This window comes from Hemitrygon akajei, unplaced genomic scaffold, assembly GCF_048418815.1.
Source record: "Hemitrygon akajei unplaced genomic scaffold, sHemAka1.3 Scf000041, whole genome shotgun sequence".
NCBI lineage: Eukaryota > Metazoa > Chordata > Chondrichthyes > Myliobatiformes > Dasyatidae > Hemitrygon > Hemitrygon akajei.
In genome coordinates, this window is record NW_027331927.1 from 195295 (window position 1) to 215175 (window position 19881).

The window sequence follows — 19881 nt, forward strand, 5'->3', positions numbered from 1 at the left end:
AGATATCTTGGACCCTGGCAGCAGCGAGGCAACTTGTCCCTGGGTGATCGTCCCCACCAACAGTATCCAAAACGGTATACTTATTGTTGATGGGAACGGCCACAGGGGTGCTCTGCTCTTCCTGTCTATTCCCCTTCCCTCTCCTGACAGTCACCCAACTACCTGTCTCCTGACTCCTAGGGGTGACTATCTCCCTGAAACTCCTGTCTATTTCTGCCTCTGCCACCCGAATGGTCCGAAGTTCATCCAGCTCCAGCTCCAGTTCCCTAACACGGTTTGTCAGGAGCTGCAGCTGGATGCACCTTTTACAGGTGTAGTCATCAGGGACAGCTGTGCTCGCACTGATTTCCCACATACTGCAAACAGAGCACTCAGCTGCCCTAACTGCTGCCCCCATTACCTACTCCTAAGCTAATTAGATTAATTAAAGGAACTTACGCAGCCTTACCTCACCTGGAGTGAAGCTTGCACTCAGCCTCTGCTCGCTTTTTACATTCCCCCGCCGACTTTCATGCGCTAGCTCAGTCGTGTCCCATTCAACCTCGCCTCTGCCTGTTCTCGCCGAAGCCTAATTGAGCCAAAGCCGACCCACTCTGCCACAGTCCACTCCGACAATGGCCGCTGTATATGACGGTCTTTCATTTAAACCTTTGGCGCGCTACTTCACGCGCCTGTGCAGTCCAGCCTCATTGCCCCGATCAGTAAAAAAAAACAGCTTCTCTCTGAGCTTCCTTTACCCCTTCCCTCTCCGCCTCTTGCTTCGATTTAAATGACCGTTGAAAACTTCTTCTCCTTTTTAAAACTTTGATGCACTACGTCAGTGGACTCACGTCTGATACAATTGTACTTTATAACTGTTTGCGGGGGCAGGAGGTGGTCAGATAGCCAGGAAGGGGTTTGGGTGGAGACGAGATCCTGGGCATCCAGACTTAGCCAGTCCGACCTCCCTCAGCCTGGAGCTGAGACGCTACTGTGTCAGTGTGAGGAGCTCCGACCCACTGTTGCAGTGCACAGGGTGCGGGGGGCAGCAGAAACCTCAAATAAAACTCGAGTCCGGCACCAGGACAGGAAGTTACAGCGGTTTATTGATTTCATCATGAGAAATGTAAATTAAACAATGTGTGAGCTGCTGACGTGCGGGAATAAATAAGCTGCTTCCAGCTCACTCACAGTCACACACAATTAACTGACCGGCGACAACAAGTGACCGGTTGAATAATCAGTCCCGTTTCTCACCGTCACTCTGCATCGGGGAACCAATGATTATAAAAACATACTTCAGGGCCGTGTCCGGGATCGCTGCAGATCCAGGGTCACTACCGAGGGATTTGTCAATTTAACATCATTATATCGGCCAGACTACCGAATGCACCGTCCTCAGCAAAGGGAGCAAAGGGATTCCCTCCCGGGATAATCCCACCCCGGGACACCGGTGTCCCAAACTGAGCCCCGACCCCTGTGCTCTTCCTGTCTGGGTAATTCTCCGGGGTGTCACGTGGGGAGTCATGAACATGCCGGATAACAGTCAGAAATACGTCACTGTGGGATCGCTTCCGCTGTCACCGAGCTCGAGGCCGGAGACAGTTCCGTTAGAACAGTTGGGAATTGTGCGGGGATGTTCAAATATTCAGATGTTTACAGGGACACTGTCAGTCTGGGTCTGGGTTCCTGTAGAGATCTCAGTTCCTTCTCCCCGGTCCCACTGAACGAATTCCCATACAGTCTGAAACAGATGGAAGAATAAAGATGAAATAAACAGATTTCACAATAGTGTCAGTAACAGGGGACTCGGGTTAATGTTTCAACAACACTCACAGACAAATATCACCCGAAAACCCGCGGATCCGCTGATATTTTATCACATTGAACATTAATACAAACACTCACCCGATCCACTCCAGATTCGGGAGAGCCAGTATGAGGCGGCGGAGAGCGGGAACAGATCGGTCTGTCAGCAAGTTGTAACCAAGGCTAAGCCCCATCAGTGATGGTTTGGCACTGAGTGCGGAGACAAGATCCTCGGCACCAGAATCTGTGAGACTGACATTGTCCAGCCTGGAGATGAGAGAGAGTGAGGGTGAAGGACACAGAGAGACAGGAGACGGTACAAATCCCCAGTATTTATCAGTAACACAAATATTGATCACATTAATGTTCAGTGTCAGACACCTAGTGACTGTAAACACAATCTCGCACAGTCTGGTACTTACCGCAGTTTCTGTATTTTACACTTCGGGTTCCTCAGAGCCGCAGACACAAGTTTGACTCCGGAATCTGCCAGTTTATTACTACCCAGGTCCAGCTCCATCAGTGATTGATTTGTACTGAGAGCGGAGACGAGATCCTCGGCAGCAGAATCTGTGAGACCGATCTCCATCAGCCTGGAGATGAGACAGAGTGACGGTGAAGGACACAGAGAGACAGGAGACAGTACAAATCCCTAGTGTTTATCAGTAACACAATTACTGCTTATATTAATGTTCGGTGCCAGGCACCTAGATAGATAGATAGAAGATACTTTATTCATCCCCATGGGGAAATTCAACCTTTTTTCCCCAATGTCCCATACACTTGTTGTAGCAAAAACTAATTACATACAATACTTGACACAGTAAAAATATGATATGCATCATGATATGCATGAGTTCACTAACTCAAAAAGCATTAATAATAGCTTTAAAAAAAGTTCTAAGTCCTGGCGGTTGAATTGTAAAGCCTAATGGCATTGGGGAGTATTGACCTCTTCATCCTGTCTGAGGAGCATTGCATCGATAGAAACCTGTTGCTGAAACTGCTTCTCTGTCTCTGGATGGTGCTATGTAGAGGATGTTCAGGGTTTTCCATAATTGACCGTAGCCTACTCAGCGCCCTTCGCTCAGCTACCGATGTTAAACTCTTCAGTACTTTGCCCACGACAGAGCCCGCCTTCCTTACCAGCTTATTAAGACGTGAGGCGTCCCTCTTCTTAATGCTTCCTCCCCAACACGCCACCACAAAGAAGAGGGCGCTCTCCACAACTGACCTATAGAACATCTTCAGCATCTCACTACAGACATTGAATGACGCCATCCTTCTAAGGAAGTACAGTCGACTCTGTGCCTTCCTGCACAAGGCATCTGTGTTGGCAGTCCAGTCTAGCTTCTCGTCTAACTGTACTCCCAGATACTTGTAGGTCTTAACCTGCTCCACACATTCTCCATTAATGATCACTGGCTCCATATGAGGCCTAGATCTCCTAAAGTCCACCACCATCTCCTTGGTCTTGGTGATATTGAGACGCAGGTAGTTTCAGTTGCACCATATCACAAAGTCCTGTATCAGTTTCCTATACTCCTCCTCCTGTCCATTCCTGACACACCCCACTATGGCCGTGTCATCAGCGAACTTCTGCACATGGCAGGACTCCGAGTTATATTGGAAGTCTGATGTGTACAGGGTGAACAGGACCGGAGAGAGTACGGTTCCCTGCGGCGCTCATGTGCTGCTGACCACCGTGTCAGACCTACAGTCTCCCAACCGCACATACTGAGGTCTATCTGTCAAGTAGTCCACTATCCAATCCACCATGTGAGAGTCTACTCCCATCTCCGTTAGTTTGTGCCTTAAGATCTTGGGCTGGATGGTGTTAAAGGCACTAGAGAAGTCAAGGAATGTAATCCTCACAGCACAACTGACCCCATCTAGGTGAGAGAGTGATTTGTGCAGCAAATACGTGATAGCATCCTCCACTCCCACCTTCTCCTTATACGCAAACTTATACGCAAATCTCCCACAGTCTGGTACTTACCACAGTTTCTGTATTTTACACTCTGGGTTCCTCAGAGCCGCAGACACCAGTTTCACTCCTGAATCTCCCAATTTATTACTACCCAGGTCCAGCTCCATTAGTGATGATATTTTACTGAGAGGGGAAGCGAGATCCTCGACACCAGAATCAGTGACACCGACATCCCCCAGCCTGGAGATGAGAGAGATTGACGGTGAAAGACACAGAGAGACAGGAGACGGTACAAATCCCGAATGTTTATCAGTAACACAATTACTGATCACATTAATTTTCAGTGTCAGACACCCAGTGACTGTAAGCACAATCTCCCACAGTCTGGTACTTACCACAGTTTCTGTATTTTACACTCTGGGTTCCTCAGAGCCGCAGACACCAGTTTTACTCCAGAATCTCCCAGTTTATTCTCCCCAAGTCTGAACACAAACAGAGAAATTGATGAACAAAGTGATTCAAACCGTGGGTCTGAGGGAATTTCTCTCACTCGGATTTTTCAGGAAACATTAAAACCTTCAGTAAATCACTGATCGGAGTTCCCATCGCTGTCAATGTTCCTCACTGTCGGTGTGACCCTGTAAACTCCATATATTCTGTCTCATTCCCAGATGGTCAGAAGAGTGTTCCTGACCTGTGAGGGTCAGAAAGGGCAGGGCCGTAGGGTGGGAGAAAGTCTCACAGTGAGAATGAATTTGAATTGGGAATGGTGATGAGACATTGTTGAAGAGATCACCTGAGGAAAAAGGATAGAAAGACTGAACCTGCAGGAGGAAGCGGAATGGGGAAGAGAGATCCTCTTACTCCTAAGAGGATGGGTAAGAGAGATCCGACAGGAAATAGGTAGTGGGGAAGAGAGATCCGAAGGAGGATCAGATGCTGAGGAAGATCGCTTGTGAGCAGAAGGTCTGAATTAGGGCCCATATATAGAGGACATAACCATTTGGGGGCGGGGTAGTGCCCACATTGACACAGGTGGACTGCTGGTGATAGTCACAGATGGGGAAGGGCAGGGGAGGACAATCTCACAGAGGGAATTCTCTCACTCTCACTGGGACAGTCCACTAACTTTCTCTTGTCCCTCACCAGGAAGGCATTGTAAAGTTTGGACAGTCTGCCGATGGTCTCTTGTCCATCGGAAGGGGGTGTGAAGCTCTGACCCACCTATTGCATTCAGTGTTGGTTTGGGCGTCAGTGTCTGAGAAGTAACACTGTCACTGGACATGTCACAGGGAGCGAGAAACACAGCCATTCCTGTGATTTACCACCATTAAACCAATGGCCGTTGTTCACTGATCTGATGAAGTCCCCAACATCCCTTCACAAGGAACCACAGAACCCTCCCGTCCTGGGGGAATTACTGACCGATCCCCTGGGCATTTGTCACAATTCTTCACAATTTGATTTACTGCAGTTTTACCCAAATACCTTTAAATTGAAACAACACACTGGAACAGTTTCACCGTTCAGAGTGAGAGATAAATCAAGTTACCTCAAGTCCTGGCACTTGTGCAGCCCGGGTCCCAGCCGCCGGATTCCTTCACACTGAATGTAGCAGTTCTCCAGGTCGAGCTGCTTTATTGTATCACAGAGTCCGATTGCATGAGACAGGACTGCGCAGTCAATCGGGGTCAGTGTCATTCCACTGAATGAAAGTGTTTCCACAGATTCTAGTGCGGCCTGAGCCAGTCCACGGTTCTGAGACTCAAACAGGTAGTGTAATGTGTTCAGGAGTCTCCTTTTACCAGCTTCACTCTGTGTGTTTCCAATCTGACGTTTAACTTCCTCCTTCACCCAGTCAATCACTCGGCAGGTTGTTTGATGAGGGAATGGACCCAGAAACTCCTCCAGGCCCCGAGCTGTCATTGGGGAGGAGAGACCAGCAACAAAACGGAGAAATACCTCAAATCGCCCATCTGTTGTGTTGTGGGCTTCAGTGAGGAAATTCAGGTTATCCACGGGATGTGGATTCAGGAATTGTGCGACTGCAGCTACAAACTCTTGGATGGTGAGGTGTGGGAATGTGTACACCACGCTCCGGGCAGAATCCTCTCTCTCCAATATCTCCATTAGAAACCCGGACAGGAACTGGGAAGGCTGCAGATTGTAGTTGTTCAAATCTCCATCTGTAAACACAATCTTCTTCTCGGACACTCCTCTGAAGGCCATCTGACCCACCCTGACTAACACATCACGGGGTTTCTCAATCTCACAGCTGTGGTTTTTCAGAATGTTGTAAATATAGTAGGAGTACAGTTGGGTGATGGTCTTGGGAACTCGCTGTTGGTCCATCACTCTTTGTGTGAAGAAGGGGCCCAGTACCAGAGTGAGGATCCAGCAGTAGGAGGGGTTGTAGCTCATGGTGTACAGGATCTCGTTCTCCTTCACGTGTTTGAAAACAGCTTCCGCCACCGTCTGATCTTCAAAATGTCTGATGAAATATTCCTTCCGTTCCTCACCAACAAATCCCAGGATTTCAGCCCAGATACTGATATCAGCCTTTTCCAATAAACGTAAAGCAATGGGGCGGGTGGTCACCAGCACTGAACACCCTGGGAGCAGTTTGCCCTGGATTAAACTGTACACAATGTCAGACACTTCACACCACCACTCGGGATCTGGGCACTGGTGCTTGGGTTCTGTATCTCTCCGATAGTCAGCAAAATCGATTCTGTGCTTAAATTCATCCAAACCATCGAATATAAACAGCAATCCCTCTGGTTTCTTCCAGACCTCTCTCAAGATATTCCCAAAGTAAGGATACTGATCCAGAATCAGTTCCCTCATGTTTATCCTGCAGTTAATGGAGTTTAAATCGCGGAATTTGAAACTGAAAACAAACTGGAATTGTTGGAATATTGTCCCCGTCGCCCAGTCATGAACAATCCTTTGTACCATTGTTGTTTTCCCGATCCCTGGGACTCCAGCCACTGTTGCTGAACTCCCAGATTTGGATTTACTCCAGGAAAAGCTGCTCTGGAACAACTGATCAGTCCGGATTTTTTCCAGTTCTCTGCGGAGATGTTTTTCTCTCCAATTGCCATGGTCTCTGCCTCTTGCCAGCAGCTCATGTTCCACCAGTCTCCGATCTCGAACAGTAGAAATGACCGTGAGCTCAGCGTATCGATCAACCAGCTGGAAAACCTTCACCTTCTCCCTCATCAGGATCGTGTTCACTCTCAGTGTTTCAGTTTGTGCCCGCAGAGTCTCCTTGTGTTTCTGTTGAACATCTTCCATGGGAACAGGAACATAGTCAAAATGTTAAATGGCTCAACTCAGAACTCAGTATATAAGTACACAAGAGTTAGCTCAAAGCTATTGCCTTGATTGAATTCATCAATGGATGTTCGTACAGTGAAGTAGATGTGATTAACAGACACCTGACTGGACAGAGAGGCCTGGACTAGATAAACACCAGATCTTCACATTTGCACATTAACTGTGCTGTGAAGGTGAGTATTTCCCTAATAGTTTACTAACCCCCGACAGTCCTGTACTGGATAAACTCCCACCACTGCCAGAGCTATTATTGTTCCTGTGGAAGAACTTTGAAAGCCGGATGTTTGATGTGGCGTATGGAGATGGGGAAAAGGATCGTGGGCATTCTGTCAAAGGAACAGGTTGGGGAATCACAGATTCCCCCTCCCACCCACCATCACTGATTCAAAATACAAAGAAGTAGCTTTATTGAGTAGCACGTGCACTGTGGGTGGGTGATTGGGGGAGAAAATGTCAATGTCTTGCTCAGGAGATTGAGACGGTCAGCATTTTGACACAAAACGCAAACAGAACCCCGCCCCCCCCCCCCCCCCCACCCCGCCATCATCACAGACGCTGCTCAGCTCACTGAGTTCCTCCGGAGAATAGTTTGAGACGGCAGATCTGCAGACTCGTGTCTCTTAAAGAGTATGTGCTGTAAATGCTCAACAGATTCAAGATTGAAGATACACGTGGAAAGGAGAAGGAAATAATTGTTATTCCGGATGTAATGCAGCACAAAACTCTTTTGGAAGAGGACAGCGAGGCTTTGAGAAGAAGTGCGGCGGCGGCCATTTTCAAATTGCTTCTCAGATCGGAGTTCTGAGAGGCGGGACTGCGCAGGCGCGTGAAGGAGGCCTGGGAAGGAGGGAAGATATAAAAAGGAGAGAAGGAGTGAGGCAGTTCTCTTTTGGAAGAGGACAGCGAGGCTTTGAGAAGAAGTGCGGCGGCGGCCATTTTCAAATTGCTTCTCAGATCGGAGTTCTGAGAGGCGGGACTGCGCAGGCGCGTGAAGGAGGCCTGGGAAGGAGGGAAGATATAAAAAGAACGCAGCCTTAAGCAGCGGGCAGCTTCGTTTGCGGGCAGCAGAGTGAGCCGGGAGCAGAGTGTAGGGCTTGGGCTCAGAGGGCTTAAGCGGAATAGGGCACAGTAGGCTTATCTTTTAGTTCTTGTTATTTTCAGTTATTCGGGAAGTATGAGTGTGAGGGCAGCTTGTTGTTTTCGGTGTCGGATGTGGGAGATTCTGGAGTCTCCGAGCCTCCCGGACGTCCACATCTGCGCCAGGTGCGCCGAACTGCAGCTCCTGAGGGACCGAATTAGGGAACTGGAGCTGCAGCTCGATGACCTTCGCCTGGTCAGGGAGAGTGAGGAGGTGATAGAGAGGAGTTACAGGCAGGTGGTCACTCCGGGGCCACGGGAGGCAGATAGGTGGGTCACGGTCAGGAAGGGGAAGGGGCAGGTACTAGAGAGTACCCCAGTGGCTGTACCCCTTGACAATAAGTACTCATGTTTGAGTACTGTTGGGGGGGACAGCCTACCTGGAGGAAGTGACAGTGGCCGGGCCTCCGGCACAGAGGATGGCCCTGTAGCTCAGAAGGGTAGGGATAGAAGAAAGAGGACCATAGTAATAGGGGACTCGATAGTCAGGGGTTCAGACAGGCGGTTCTGTGGAGGTGATCGGGAGTCTCGGATGGTAGTTTGCCTCCCTGGTGCCAGGGTCCGGGACGTTTCTGATCGCGTCCAAGATATCCTGAAGTGGGAGGGTGAGGAGCCAGAGGTCGTGGTACATGTAGGTACCAATGACATAGGTAGGAAAGGGGAAGAGGTCCTGAAACGAGAGTATAGGGAGTTAGGAAGGCAGTTAAGAAGAAGGACCGCAAAGGTAGTAATCTCGGGATTACTGCCTGTGCCACGCGACAGTGAGAGTAGGAATGGAATTAGGTGGAGGATGAATGCGTGGTTGAGGGATTGGAGCAGGGGGCAGGGATTCAAGTTTCTGGATCATTGGGACCTCTTCTGGGGCAGGCGTGACCTGTTCAAGAAGGACGGGTTACACTTGAATCCTGGGGGGACCAATATCCTAGCGGGGAGGTTTGCTAGGGCTACGGGGCAGACTTTAAACTAGTAAGATGGGGGGGCGGAAATCAATTTGAGGAAACTATGGGAGAGGAGGTTAGTTCACCAGTAGAGCAAGTAAGTAGACCGTGTGTGAGGGAGGACAGGCAGGTGATGGAGGAGGGATGCGCTCAGCCCGAAGTTGTAGGGGAGAAGAAAGAAAAGGATAATAAATTTGAATGCATTGCTAGGGATGAAAAGAGAGGAGGAGGTGGAGAGTATCTTAAATGTATCTATTTTAATGCTAGGAGCATTGTAAGAAAGGTGGATGAGCTTAAAGTGTGGATTGATACCTGGAATTATGATGTTGTAGCTATTAGTGAAACATGCTTGCAGGAAGGGTGTGATTGGCAACTAAATATTCCTGGATTTAGTTGCTTCAGGTGTGATAGAGTAGGAGGGGCCAGAGGAGGAGGTGTTGCATTGCTTGTCCGAGAAAATCTTATGGCGGTGCTTTGGAAGGATAGATTACAGAGCTCCTCTAGGGAGGCTATTTGGGTGGAATTGAGGAATGGGAAAGGTGTAGTAACACTGATAGGAGTGTATTATAGGCCACCTAATGGGGAGCGTGAGTTGGAAGAGCAAATGTGTAAGGAGATAGCAGATATTTGTAGTAAACACAAGGTGGTGATTGTGGGAGATTTTAATTTTCCACACATAGATTGGGAAGCTCATTCTGTAAAAGGGCTGGATGGTTTAGAGTTTGTGAAATGTGTGCAGGATAGCTTTTTGCAACAATACATAGAAGTACCGACTAGAGATGGGGCAGTGTTGGATCTCCTGTTAGGGAATGCGATAGGTCTGCTGACAGATGTATGTGTTGGGGAGCACTTCGGGTCCAGTGATCACAATAGCATTAGCTTCCATATAATTATGGAGAAGGACAGGACTGGACCTAGAGTTGAGATTTTTGATTGGAGAAAGGCTAACTTTGAGGAGATGTGCAGGGATTTAGAGAGAGTGGAATGGGTCAAGTTGTTTTATGGGAAGGATGTAATAGAGAAATGGAGGTCATTTAAGGGTGAAATTATGAGGGTACAGAATCTTTATGTTCCTGTTCGGTTGAAAGGAAAGGTTAAAGGTTTGAAAGCGCCATGGTTTTCAAGGGATATTAGAAACTTGGTTCGAAAAAAGAGGGATGTCTACAATAGATATAGGCAGCATGGAGTAAAGGAATTGCTCGAGGAATATAAAGAATGTAAAAGGAAACTTAAGAAAGAGATTAGAAAAGCTAAAAGAAGTTACGAGTTTGGTTTGGCAAATAAGGTGGAAGTAAATCCGAAATGCTTCTACAGTTATATTAAAAGCAAGAGGATAGTGAGGGATAAAATTGGTCCCTTAGAGAATCAGGGTGGTCAGCTATGTGTGGAGCCGAGGGAGATGGGAGAGATTTTGAACGATTTCTTCTCTTCGGTATTCACTAAGGAGAAGGATATTGAATGGTGTAAGGTGTGGGAAACAAGTAAGGAAGTTATGGAACCTATGACAATTAAAGAGGTGGAAGTACTGGCGCTTTTAAGAAATTTAAAAGTGGATAAATCTCCGGGTCCTGACCGGATATTCCCCAGGACCTTGAGGGAAGTTTGTGTAGAGATAGCAGGAGCTCTGACGGAGATCTTTCAGATGTCATTAGAAACAGGGATTGTGCCGGAGGATTGGCGTATTGCTCATGTGGTTCCATTGTTTAAAAAGGGTTCTAGAAGTAAGCCTGGCAATTATAGACCTGTCAGTTTGACATCAGTGGTGGGTAAATTAATGGAAAGTATTCTTAGAGATAGTATTTATAATTATCTGGATAGACAGGATCTGATTAGGAGTAGCCAGCATGGATTTGTGCGTGGAAGGTCATGTTTGACAAACCTTATTGAATTTTTTGAAGTAGTTACGAGGAATGTTGACGAGGGTAAGGCAGTGGATGTAGTCTATATGGACTTCAGCAAGGCCTTTGACAAAGCTCCACATGGAAGGTTAGTTAAGAAGGTTCAGTCGTTAGGTATTAATGCTGGAGTAATAAAATGGATTCAACAGTGGCTAGATGGGAGATGCCAGAGAGTAGTGGTGGATAATTGTTTATCGGGATGGAGGCCGGTGACTAGCGGGGTGCCTCAGGGATCTGTTTTGGGCCCAATGTTGTTTGTAATATACATAAATGATCTGGATGATGGGGTGGTAAATTGGATTAGTAAGTATGCTGATGATACTAAGGTAGGAGGTGTTGTGGATAATGAGGTGGGTTTTCAAAGCTTGCAGGGAGATTTATGCCGGTTAGAAGAATGGGCTGAACGTTGGCAGATGGAGTTTAATGCTGAGAAGTGTGAGGTTCTACATTTTGGCAGGAATAATCCAAATAGAACATACAGGGTAAATGGTAGGGCATTGAGGAATGCAGTGGAACAGAGAGATCTAGGAATAACAGTGCATAGTTCCCTGAAGGTGGAGTCTCATGTAGATAGGGTGGTGAAGAAGGCTTTTGGAACGCTGGCCTTTATAAATCAGAGCATTGAGTACAGAAGTTGGGATGTAATGTTAAAATTGTACAAGGCATTGGTAAGGCCAAATTTGGAATATTGTGTACAGTTCTGGTCACCGAATTATAGGAAAGATATCAATAAATTAGAGAGAGTGCAGAGACGATTTACTAGGATGTTACCTGGGTTTCAGCACTTAAGTTACAGAGAAAGGTTGAACAAGTTAGGTCTCTATTCATTGGAGCGTAGAAGGTTGAGGGGGGATTTGATCGAGGTATTTAAAATGTTGAGAGGGATAGATAGAGTTGACGTGAATAGGCTGTTTCCATTGAGAGTAGGGGAGATTCAAACGAGAGGACATGATTTGAGAGTTAGGGGGCAAAAGTTTAAGGGAAACACGAGGGGGTATTTCTTTACTCAGAGAGTGATAGCTGTGTGGAATGAGCTTCCTGTAGAAGTAGTAGAGGCCAGTTCAGTTGTGTCATTTAAGGTAAAATTGGATAGGTATATGGATAGGAAAGGAGTGGAGGGTTATGGGCTGAGTGCGGGTAGGTGGGACTAGGTGAGATTAAGAGTTCGGCACGGACTAGGAGGGCCGGAATGGCCTGTTTCCGTGCTGTGATTGTTATATGGTTATATGGTTATAAAATAACTCAGATAAAGAATGTAATGGAAAACACAATAAATATAAATACATACGATACAGGAGTCACTCTAACCACGGGTGGTTCTGACAGAAAATTTTAAAACCGTGCTGGTGGTGGGGTGGGGGTTGTTAGTAGTGGAGGGGTAGCTTAATCATTGGAGGTGTTGATTAGTCTTACTGCTTGAGGAAAGTAACTGATTTTGAGTCTGATGGTCCTGCTGTGAATGCTACGTAGCCTCCTCCCTCATGGGAGAGGGGCAAACAGCCCATAGGCAGGATAGGTAGGATCCTTCCTGATACTGACCCTTTTCCAGAGACTTTTTGTATGTACGTCCCCGATGGAAGGTCGGCAGGGGGTGCCAGTGATGCGTTGGGCAATTTTGATTACCTGTTGTAGAGCCTCCCAGCCTGCCACAGTTATGCAGCATGTTGTCCTGCCCTCTACAGCACAGGACTGGAGTGTAGATGTGAGTACAGGTCAGACAACGTCTGTGGAAAGGGGAGAAATGGGAGATGCTAATGGTCTGTGACTTTAAATACAAGTTTGAAAACCATGCCGATTACAGGTCGGGTGGTGAAGAAGAGAGCAGAGACCGAGGAATTTCGGTAGCAGGTGGCTCAGGATTTCAGCTATCACAAGACCTGCGTAGTACAGTATAGGTATGGGACATTCGGCCCGCAAAGTTGCTGCTAGCAGGATGTCCCCAGAAACTCATCCCGCCTACCTCCAAAGCTATGGATATGGATATCAGGATCCCTGTAGACACTAATGACATCAGGGTCGTGACCTTTACTCTATACTTCCCCATACATTTGATCTCCTGAATTGCAAGAACTCACACTTCTCTGGATTAAACTCCACCTGATATTTCCCCTTTCGCATCTGCAACTGATCTGTATCCCAATGCATTCTTTGGCACGCCTCTTCACTCTCCACAACTGACTGTCTCATTTCAGCATCATGAAACTCATCTCTCCCTTTCAGATTAAATTTACAACATCTGCCATCAAGATCTACAGGCATTGCCGTCGTTGGCTTTAATCCTCTTTGCAACATGCCGGACCCAGATTCTGCTCAGCTAATATTTAATCATGCCCATTGGGGATTTTCCTAACAAGAGCTGCTCTCAATCTAACCCTTTGCCACGGAATCTGCCTTCCGCCAAGTTATCTTTCCCACACCCAATGCTGCACACCCCACTCTTGGCAGTGTGGAGAATCGGAGTGACCTTGGGGTCCGAGTCCAGCGGACACTCAAAGCTGCTATGCAGGTTGACTCTGTGGTTCAAAACCCTGGGATTGAGTTTAAGATCCGAGAGGTAATGTTGCAGCTATATCGGACCCTGGTCAGACCCCACTTGGAGTATCGTCTTCTGTTCTGGTCACCTCGCTATAGGAAGGATGTGGAAACTATAGAATGGGTGCAGAGGAGATTTACAAGTATTGCCTGGATTGGGGAACATGCCCTATGAGAATAGGTTGAGTGAACTCGGCCATTTCTCCTGGGAACAACGGAGAATGAGAGGTGACCTAACAGAGGTGTACAAAATGATGAGAGGCATTGATTGTGTGGATAGTCAGAGACTTTCTTCTAGGGCTGAAATGGCTAACACAGGAGGGTACAGTTTTAAGGTGCTTGGAAGCAGGTACAGAGGGATTGTTAGGGGTAAGATTTTTTTAATGCAGAGAGTGGTGAGTGCGTGGAATGGGCTGCCGGCGATTGCGGTGGAGGCAGAAGCAATAGAGCCTTTTAATTTCTAAAATAAGTACATGTTTAGTACAGCATCGTGGGCCAAAAGGCCTGTATTGTGCTGCAGGTTTTCTATGTTTCTATAAGCTGCGGACGTCTTCTTATTCATAAACAAGAGTTGCGTTCACTGTTCCCAAAGGTTCCACCACTGAATCCTCAGCAACTTGCAGGCTTACATCCAAATACCATCTGCAGTCTGGCCTCTCCTCTAGTTCACATATTATACACATTGTTCCCAGAACACATCTCACCATCAGAGATTCCTAAAATATTCTTGCAAGTAGGAAACACGGGACAGAGAATGAAAGGTCATCAGCAACACAGGGAAAGTTAAAATTACCCACTACAACAAACTTGCTGCTTTTGCATCTTTCCAGAATTTGCCTACATATTAGTTCCTCAATCTCATGATGACTACTGGGAGGAGTTTAGTAAAAACCCATCAGTGACTGTATCTGTCTTATTGTTGTGCTCTCCCCATATTGCCTCAGTACTTGAACTCCCCAGTATGCCCTCTCTGAGTGCAGCTGTGAAATTCCCCATGTCAGCAAATAAACCTTTCCAAATGTACTTACTACCTCCCCTCTCTATCTGAGGTATCGTAACTCTGGAATATTGATATGCCAATCTTGTCTCTCTCAATCAAGTCTTCATAAAGTCAACATCACTCTTCCATGTGCTGATCCACTCTCAAGGTCCAACTACCTGACCCACAGTACTCTTTCCAATGAACTATCCACTTCATTCCCAAGCATCCCATCATGTTCACTCACTTGGACCGCCATCCATACAATAAGGATTATTAGCCTAACCTGTATCGTCCGTCAACCCAACAAGGCAGGAGATAATATAGCTGGACAAGTGTTTGGGGTGTCAGTGGGAGAGTATTCTGGACACAGAGACCATCTGTCTCAATTATGGAAAACGATGTCAATGCCCTGAGTCCTGAATTAGGGGAAGGCAAATGTGGAAACAGCTAATTGCAGCTACACTACTGCTGAACACAATCTTTTGAAAGGACATGTAAAAGTATGTAAGGACTCTGCAAAGTGTATCCAGGATTTCACAGAATTTGAAGGGCTTGTCAGGACTGTGCAGGATCTCAGCATTTCAGGACTCTAGCAGGGATGTGCAGGGTTTCACAGTGTGTCAAGGACTCTGTCAGGGATGTGCCGGGTCTCACACTGTGTCAAGGACCATGTCAGGGATGTTTGGTGTCCCATAGTATGCCAGGACCCTGTCAGGGATGTGTGGGGTCTCTGTTCAATGTATTCGAGTGGGATGGGGAGCGTAGGAAAACATTGGTTTTTAAAATAGTTACTTCAGACGAAGTGACAGTGTTAGAAATGATATTCTTCAATAATCAGGGAATGAATCGGTTTTGTATTAGAAATGGGTGTGAGAATTTCACTGCTGTGCCTGTTCCTGCGGCAAACAACATGAAGAACAGTGAAGAACAAGTTTGCAGGCTAACTTGGTTTCTCTGTCCTAATTCCTATCTCTCACCCTTCCACAGTGTCCATCACACATCACATGAACTTCAGCTTCTGTGGACTGAGTTGAGGATTTTGTCGCCATCACACCCTCACTAACACTGTCTCCTGATGGAATTCCCAGGATTATTGAGTTGGAAGTTAAACTGGATAACTGTAGCAGTGTTTGCAGTAAGGCAGTGCTGATGTGAACAGAGTTGGGTTCGTATGCTGCTTTGGGGTTGAACGGAGCAGTTGGGTGTTACCTGATTTTCTCATTAAATGGATGCTCTCATTGTTATTCTGTGATGAGAGCTTCCGTGGACTCTCAATTCTAAAAATGATAACCTGTAGGATCTGAGGGGATTTAGAAAAGTGATCCAGGATGAGGGCTGTTGCTCAGTTAGTGCAGCTGCAGGGGAAGGATTTCACTTTTCGGAGTGCAGAATTTCTGAGAATTTCACTCCTCCAGATCGTCCTCTTCTCCACTCTGGTCCGGTGGAGGGACCTGTCGTTGTAGGAGTCAGAGAGGAGTGGTCCCTATCAGAAAACTCCCCAACTCTCTGAGTTGTTCCTCATAATGTCCTGAGAAAGATATCCCTCGAGCAAATATTTTCCATGTGTCGCACTGTGCACTGTGTCATTGTGCCACCACTTAGCTGGTCAAATCCCCGTGGTTCAACAACGACATGGCCCTACACAATATCTACCATTGGTGGAAACAGCGGTTTCTTCACTTACCTTTCAGTTCTCTGGGAATCTCCGGTACTGGTCGATGGACCGGAACACAACCTGTTTGGAATAAAACAATTTGAGGAATTAAAATGCATAAAATTATAAAGTCAATTGTGATTGAATCCAAAATTAAATTCATCTGTGATGCTTTCTCACCATGCTCCTGTATTTCGTTCAATATTTTGTCAAACTTTGGGGCTCCAATCCTCATTTTCACAAAGGTTTCCCACATCACCCTCCGGGCGCGGGGGCCTTTCTCCAGCACCAGGCTCAGGAGGAGTTTAGAACTGTCCGCCCGCTCTCCCTTATCAGCGAGATCAGAGATTTTCTGTGAAGAGTAACAGTGAACATATTGGGGACTGACAGATTCACACAGAGAATGAGAAGTAAATGATGTGCTCTGTAACGGGATCACACTGAGCAGTCACCCGGACGGGTGCTGATCCTGTCTGGACATGGACTGTACATTCTGAGTGCAGAGCACACGGAGGGACATTCACCGTGAACCTGGTCCACCAGTCAATGAGATCCTGGCTGGTCTGTGACCGCTTCATTGACGTGGTTCCAAATCCATAAATAATTCCTCACCGGATTTGACGGTGTAAAACAAAATCAGAAAATAACGATCACAGATGAAGAAAGAAGTCAGGAGGGTTTTTATAACAGAGTGAGCAGTCTCGGAGAAGTTGCAGAAAAGATGATGTGATTCATCTGCTCAGTCCGCCAGTGTCCAACATGACAGCGGATTACCGGCTGACACCTGATGCCTTTCCTTTGTCTTTTTCAAGTGGAGGTTTATTCAGTGATTACACATTACAACATGGCAGTATTCCATGATTCACACTGTTTGCAGTTACAGATTGTAACACAATCATCTCCACCAAGAACAGTACACACTCGACCTCCTGAGGCATCCAGTAATAATGCCCCGGCTCTCACTGACAACCTGCCGTCACACTGCACGGTCTTTTCAAAATGAAAATTCCTACAATATTTCCATTTAAACTCCTTTATTGCAAACTCATACAATTGTTCCCTGCTCCCTTCGCTCTGAGCATTGAGCCGCCACTGGAGTATTTACACCTCTTTCAATCATTCCTTCAGATTCACAGTTTTAAGAATTATATATATTTATTTCTGATTTGTTTTATGCTTTATTATCCGATGAGTGAGAATTCCGACACCCATCAGTCCTGTGATGTGTGAAAATTCAAACCCATTCTCCCTCCCACTCACCCGATGTTCCTCTCCGCTGAACTGATTCTCGGCCGTTAACGCCAGGCTCACTCCGTGCACCCCTCCTTCCATCGCCTGCTCCAGCCTGTCCCGGTAGAAGTCCGTCAACTGCAGGAGCTGGAAATCATTCCAGCTTGCCAGGAGCTCAGTGATCACTGTGAAGTACAATGGGAAAAATAAATATTCATTGACTCTATATTGGGCAGCAACTTTCCCTCTGGAACCTAAAAATCACTAAATAAAGTCCAATATATATATGGGGGGGGGGGAACGGGTTTGGGCAGGGGCATGGGTGGTCCCGGTCGGGGCAGGGTGTGGTTTTGAAGGGGTTATAGCTCCATCTGTTGAAGGCTGCTCTTTCGCGTATCTGTGAATATACCTCTCTGTTTTGAAAGAACTCTGCTTATTGCTGAGAATATAGTAACCCATCACCATCACTCTCCTGATACTGCCCATCACCACCGTTTTGCTCTGGGTTACTGTCTGCCTACCTGGTCAACCCCTTCCTCAGCAAATCTCTGGGATATCTGACAAAATGCTGGAGGAACTCAGCAGGCCAGGCAGCATCTATAGATGTCTTTAGTTGGGCGTAGGGAACAGACGCAAATGCATGACACCGCCACTGAAGTACTAGGGAGAGGACTCGGTGTATCAAGAAAGCAAGGGATGAAACGACGCTGGACAAGACAAGCCAAGGCAACAGGACTGGACGTGGGGGTAGGACGCGGGACTCCTGGGCTGGACACGCGACTCCTGGGCTGGATGAGGACATGAGGCTCAAACGTGGACGAGGACATGAGGGTCAGACTTGGGAGACATGAATGCGAAATACAGAGACCTGGTCGAGGGAGAGCAGGAATGCAGAACACAGAGTCAGAGCCCCTCCTTGGGAAGAGGACGTAGGGCCGGGACTCATACGCTGTTCACGATGAGACAGTTCCCAATGCTAGGTAGCGACAAATGTCCGGACCTATCTAGTGAAGGCTTGGACAAACAGAGACAGTTACAAACAACGAAAGGCGGTTCCTTATCTAGACACAGCAAGGCTCTTGTCTTGTTTCGTCGGTAGAACTTGAGAGCGAGAAAAGGTGAAAGGTTGCAGGCGAGGCTCCAGACTCAGGGTAACGTCAAAGACGGCCTGACTTACCCCACAGAGACAAGGACAGGATACTGACGAGACGAACCAGCAACCACTCTCGAACTCAGGGCCACTTATATTCTCAGATACAACACGGACAGCCAGAAGACCCGGAGTCCGGAGTCCACGGACTGGACCATGAACCGGATTGCGGACTTCACGGACCAGACCATGACAATGGATGAGAATAAACAATCAACGTTTCGGACCAAGGTCCTTCATCGGACTGGAAATGTGGGGACAGAAATTTTAGATATTGCCACATTACTTTCTCTTCCGTGTGATGCTGATCCAAAATGTCAAATGTTTATTCCTCTCCATGGATGCTGCCTGACCTGCTGAGTTCTGCCAATATTTTGTGTGTCTTTGTGTTGCCCAAAACTTCCAGCATCTGCAAGATGTCTTGTCTTCTGGAGTAACTCGCTATTTTAATGTGCATCACAATCTGTTAGAGGAGCAGGAGCAGACGGTAACTGTACTCCTTCCACGTGTGACTGTGTTTCCCGGAGATGTTAACTCTCTATTTCTCTCATCTCTCTGCTCATTTTTCACAAATGTTTTGTGAATTGTCGATATTGAATTAAACCCAGACGCAGAACCCTCAGAGTATGAATATTTATAAATTAAAATAATTCGGCAACATACCCGTGTCCTTTCCCGATGTTGACGCCACTGGAACTCCTCCACTGCTCGAACATTGAGCCATTTGAAGACAGGTGTGATCAGTTTTTGCTGCTCTGTAACAAACAAAAGTAACAGGAGGGTCAAACGTTAAATGAGGTTTAAAGCAGAACACTGTTTTGTTTTTAAACTGAGGCAAACACTTCCAAACATCTTGGGGCTGCTTCACTGAAGATTTGACACGTCCTGATCCACCTGCGCCCATCCACCCACAGTCACGCAATACCCATTACATGAATTGTACACCGTGTCGGGATTCTCCAGTCTATCTACCAGCTATACTGCAGTCAATTCCGTTTTAGGAACCAATCACGTGTCGTCGACCAGGATTGATTTGTCAACGGTAAGGCAAGGTGTTCTATTGTGGAGCAGCAGTGAACCATCTTATTGGCCTATCACAGTTCTCTTTGGGAACTAGACTTGATATGCATTTCTTTCTTTTTACAATATTTTTATTCAGAAGAAGAAATAAAAGATTTACAGAGTGCAACGCATCGATACATCTCAACATAACTTGTGTACATTCATATATTGTAATAAAATAAAATTGATCAAAATGTTATAGGATAACATATAAATGTATACCTCTCTGCAATCAAAGATT

General features: G+C 46.7%; 1 protein-coding gene across 1 annotated transcript in view; it reads right to left on the bottom strand.

Moving 5' to 3' along the window:
- Window positions 1–1067: 1067 nt before the first annotated feature.
- LOC140720356 (NACHT, LRR and PYD domains-containing protein 3-like) overlaps window positions 1068–19881 on the bottom strand; it is a 30040-nt gene continuing 11226 nt past the window's right edge. Inside the window, exons 2-11 of the mRNA XM_073035226.1 lie at window positions 19242–19333; window positions 17459–17613; window positions 16379–16550; window positions 16229–16279; window positions 5271–7008; window positions 4114–4200; window positions 3788–3958; window positions 2211–2381; window positions 1888–2055; window positions 1068–1723 (exon numbers count right to left, since the gene is read on the bottom strand). Coding sequence (XP_072891327.1) covers window positions 1636–1723; window positions 1888–2055; window positions 2211–2381; window positions 3788–3958; window positions 4114–4200; window positions 5271–7008; window positions 16229–16279; window positions 16379–16550; window positions 17459–17613; window positions 19242–19302 — 2862 coding nt within the window. The 5' untranslated portion in view covers window positions 19303–19333 and the 3' untranslated portion in view covers window positions 1068–1635. The remainder of the gene's footprint in view (window positions 1724–1887; window positions 2056–2210; window positions 2382–3787; window positions 3959–4113; window positions 4201–5270; window positions 7009–16228; window positions 16280–16378; window positions 16551–17458; window positions 17614–19241; window positions 19334–19881) is intronic.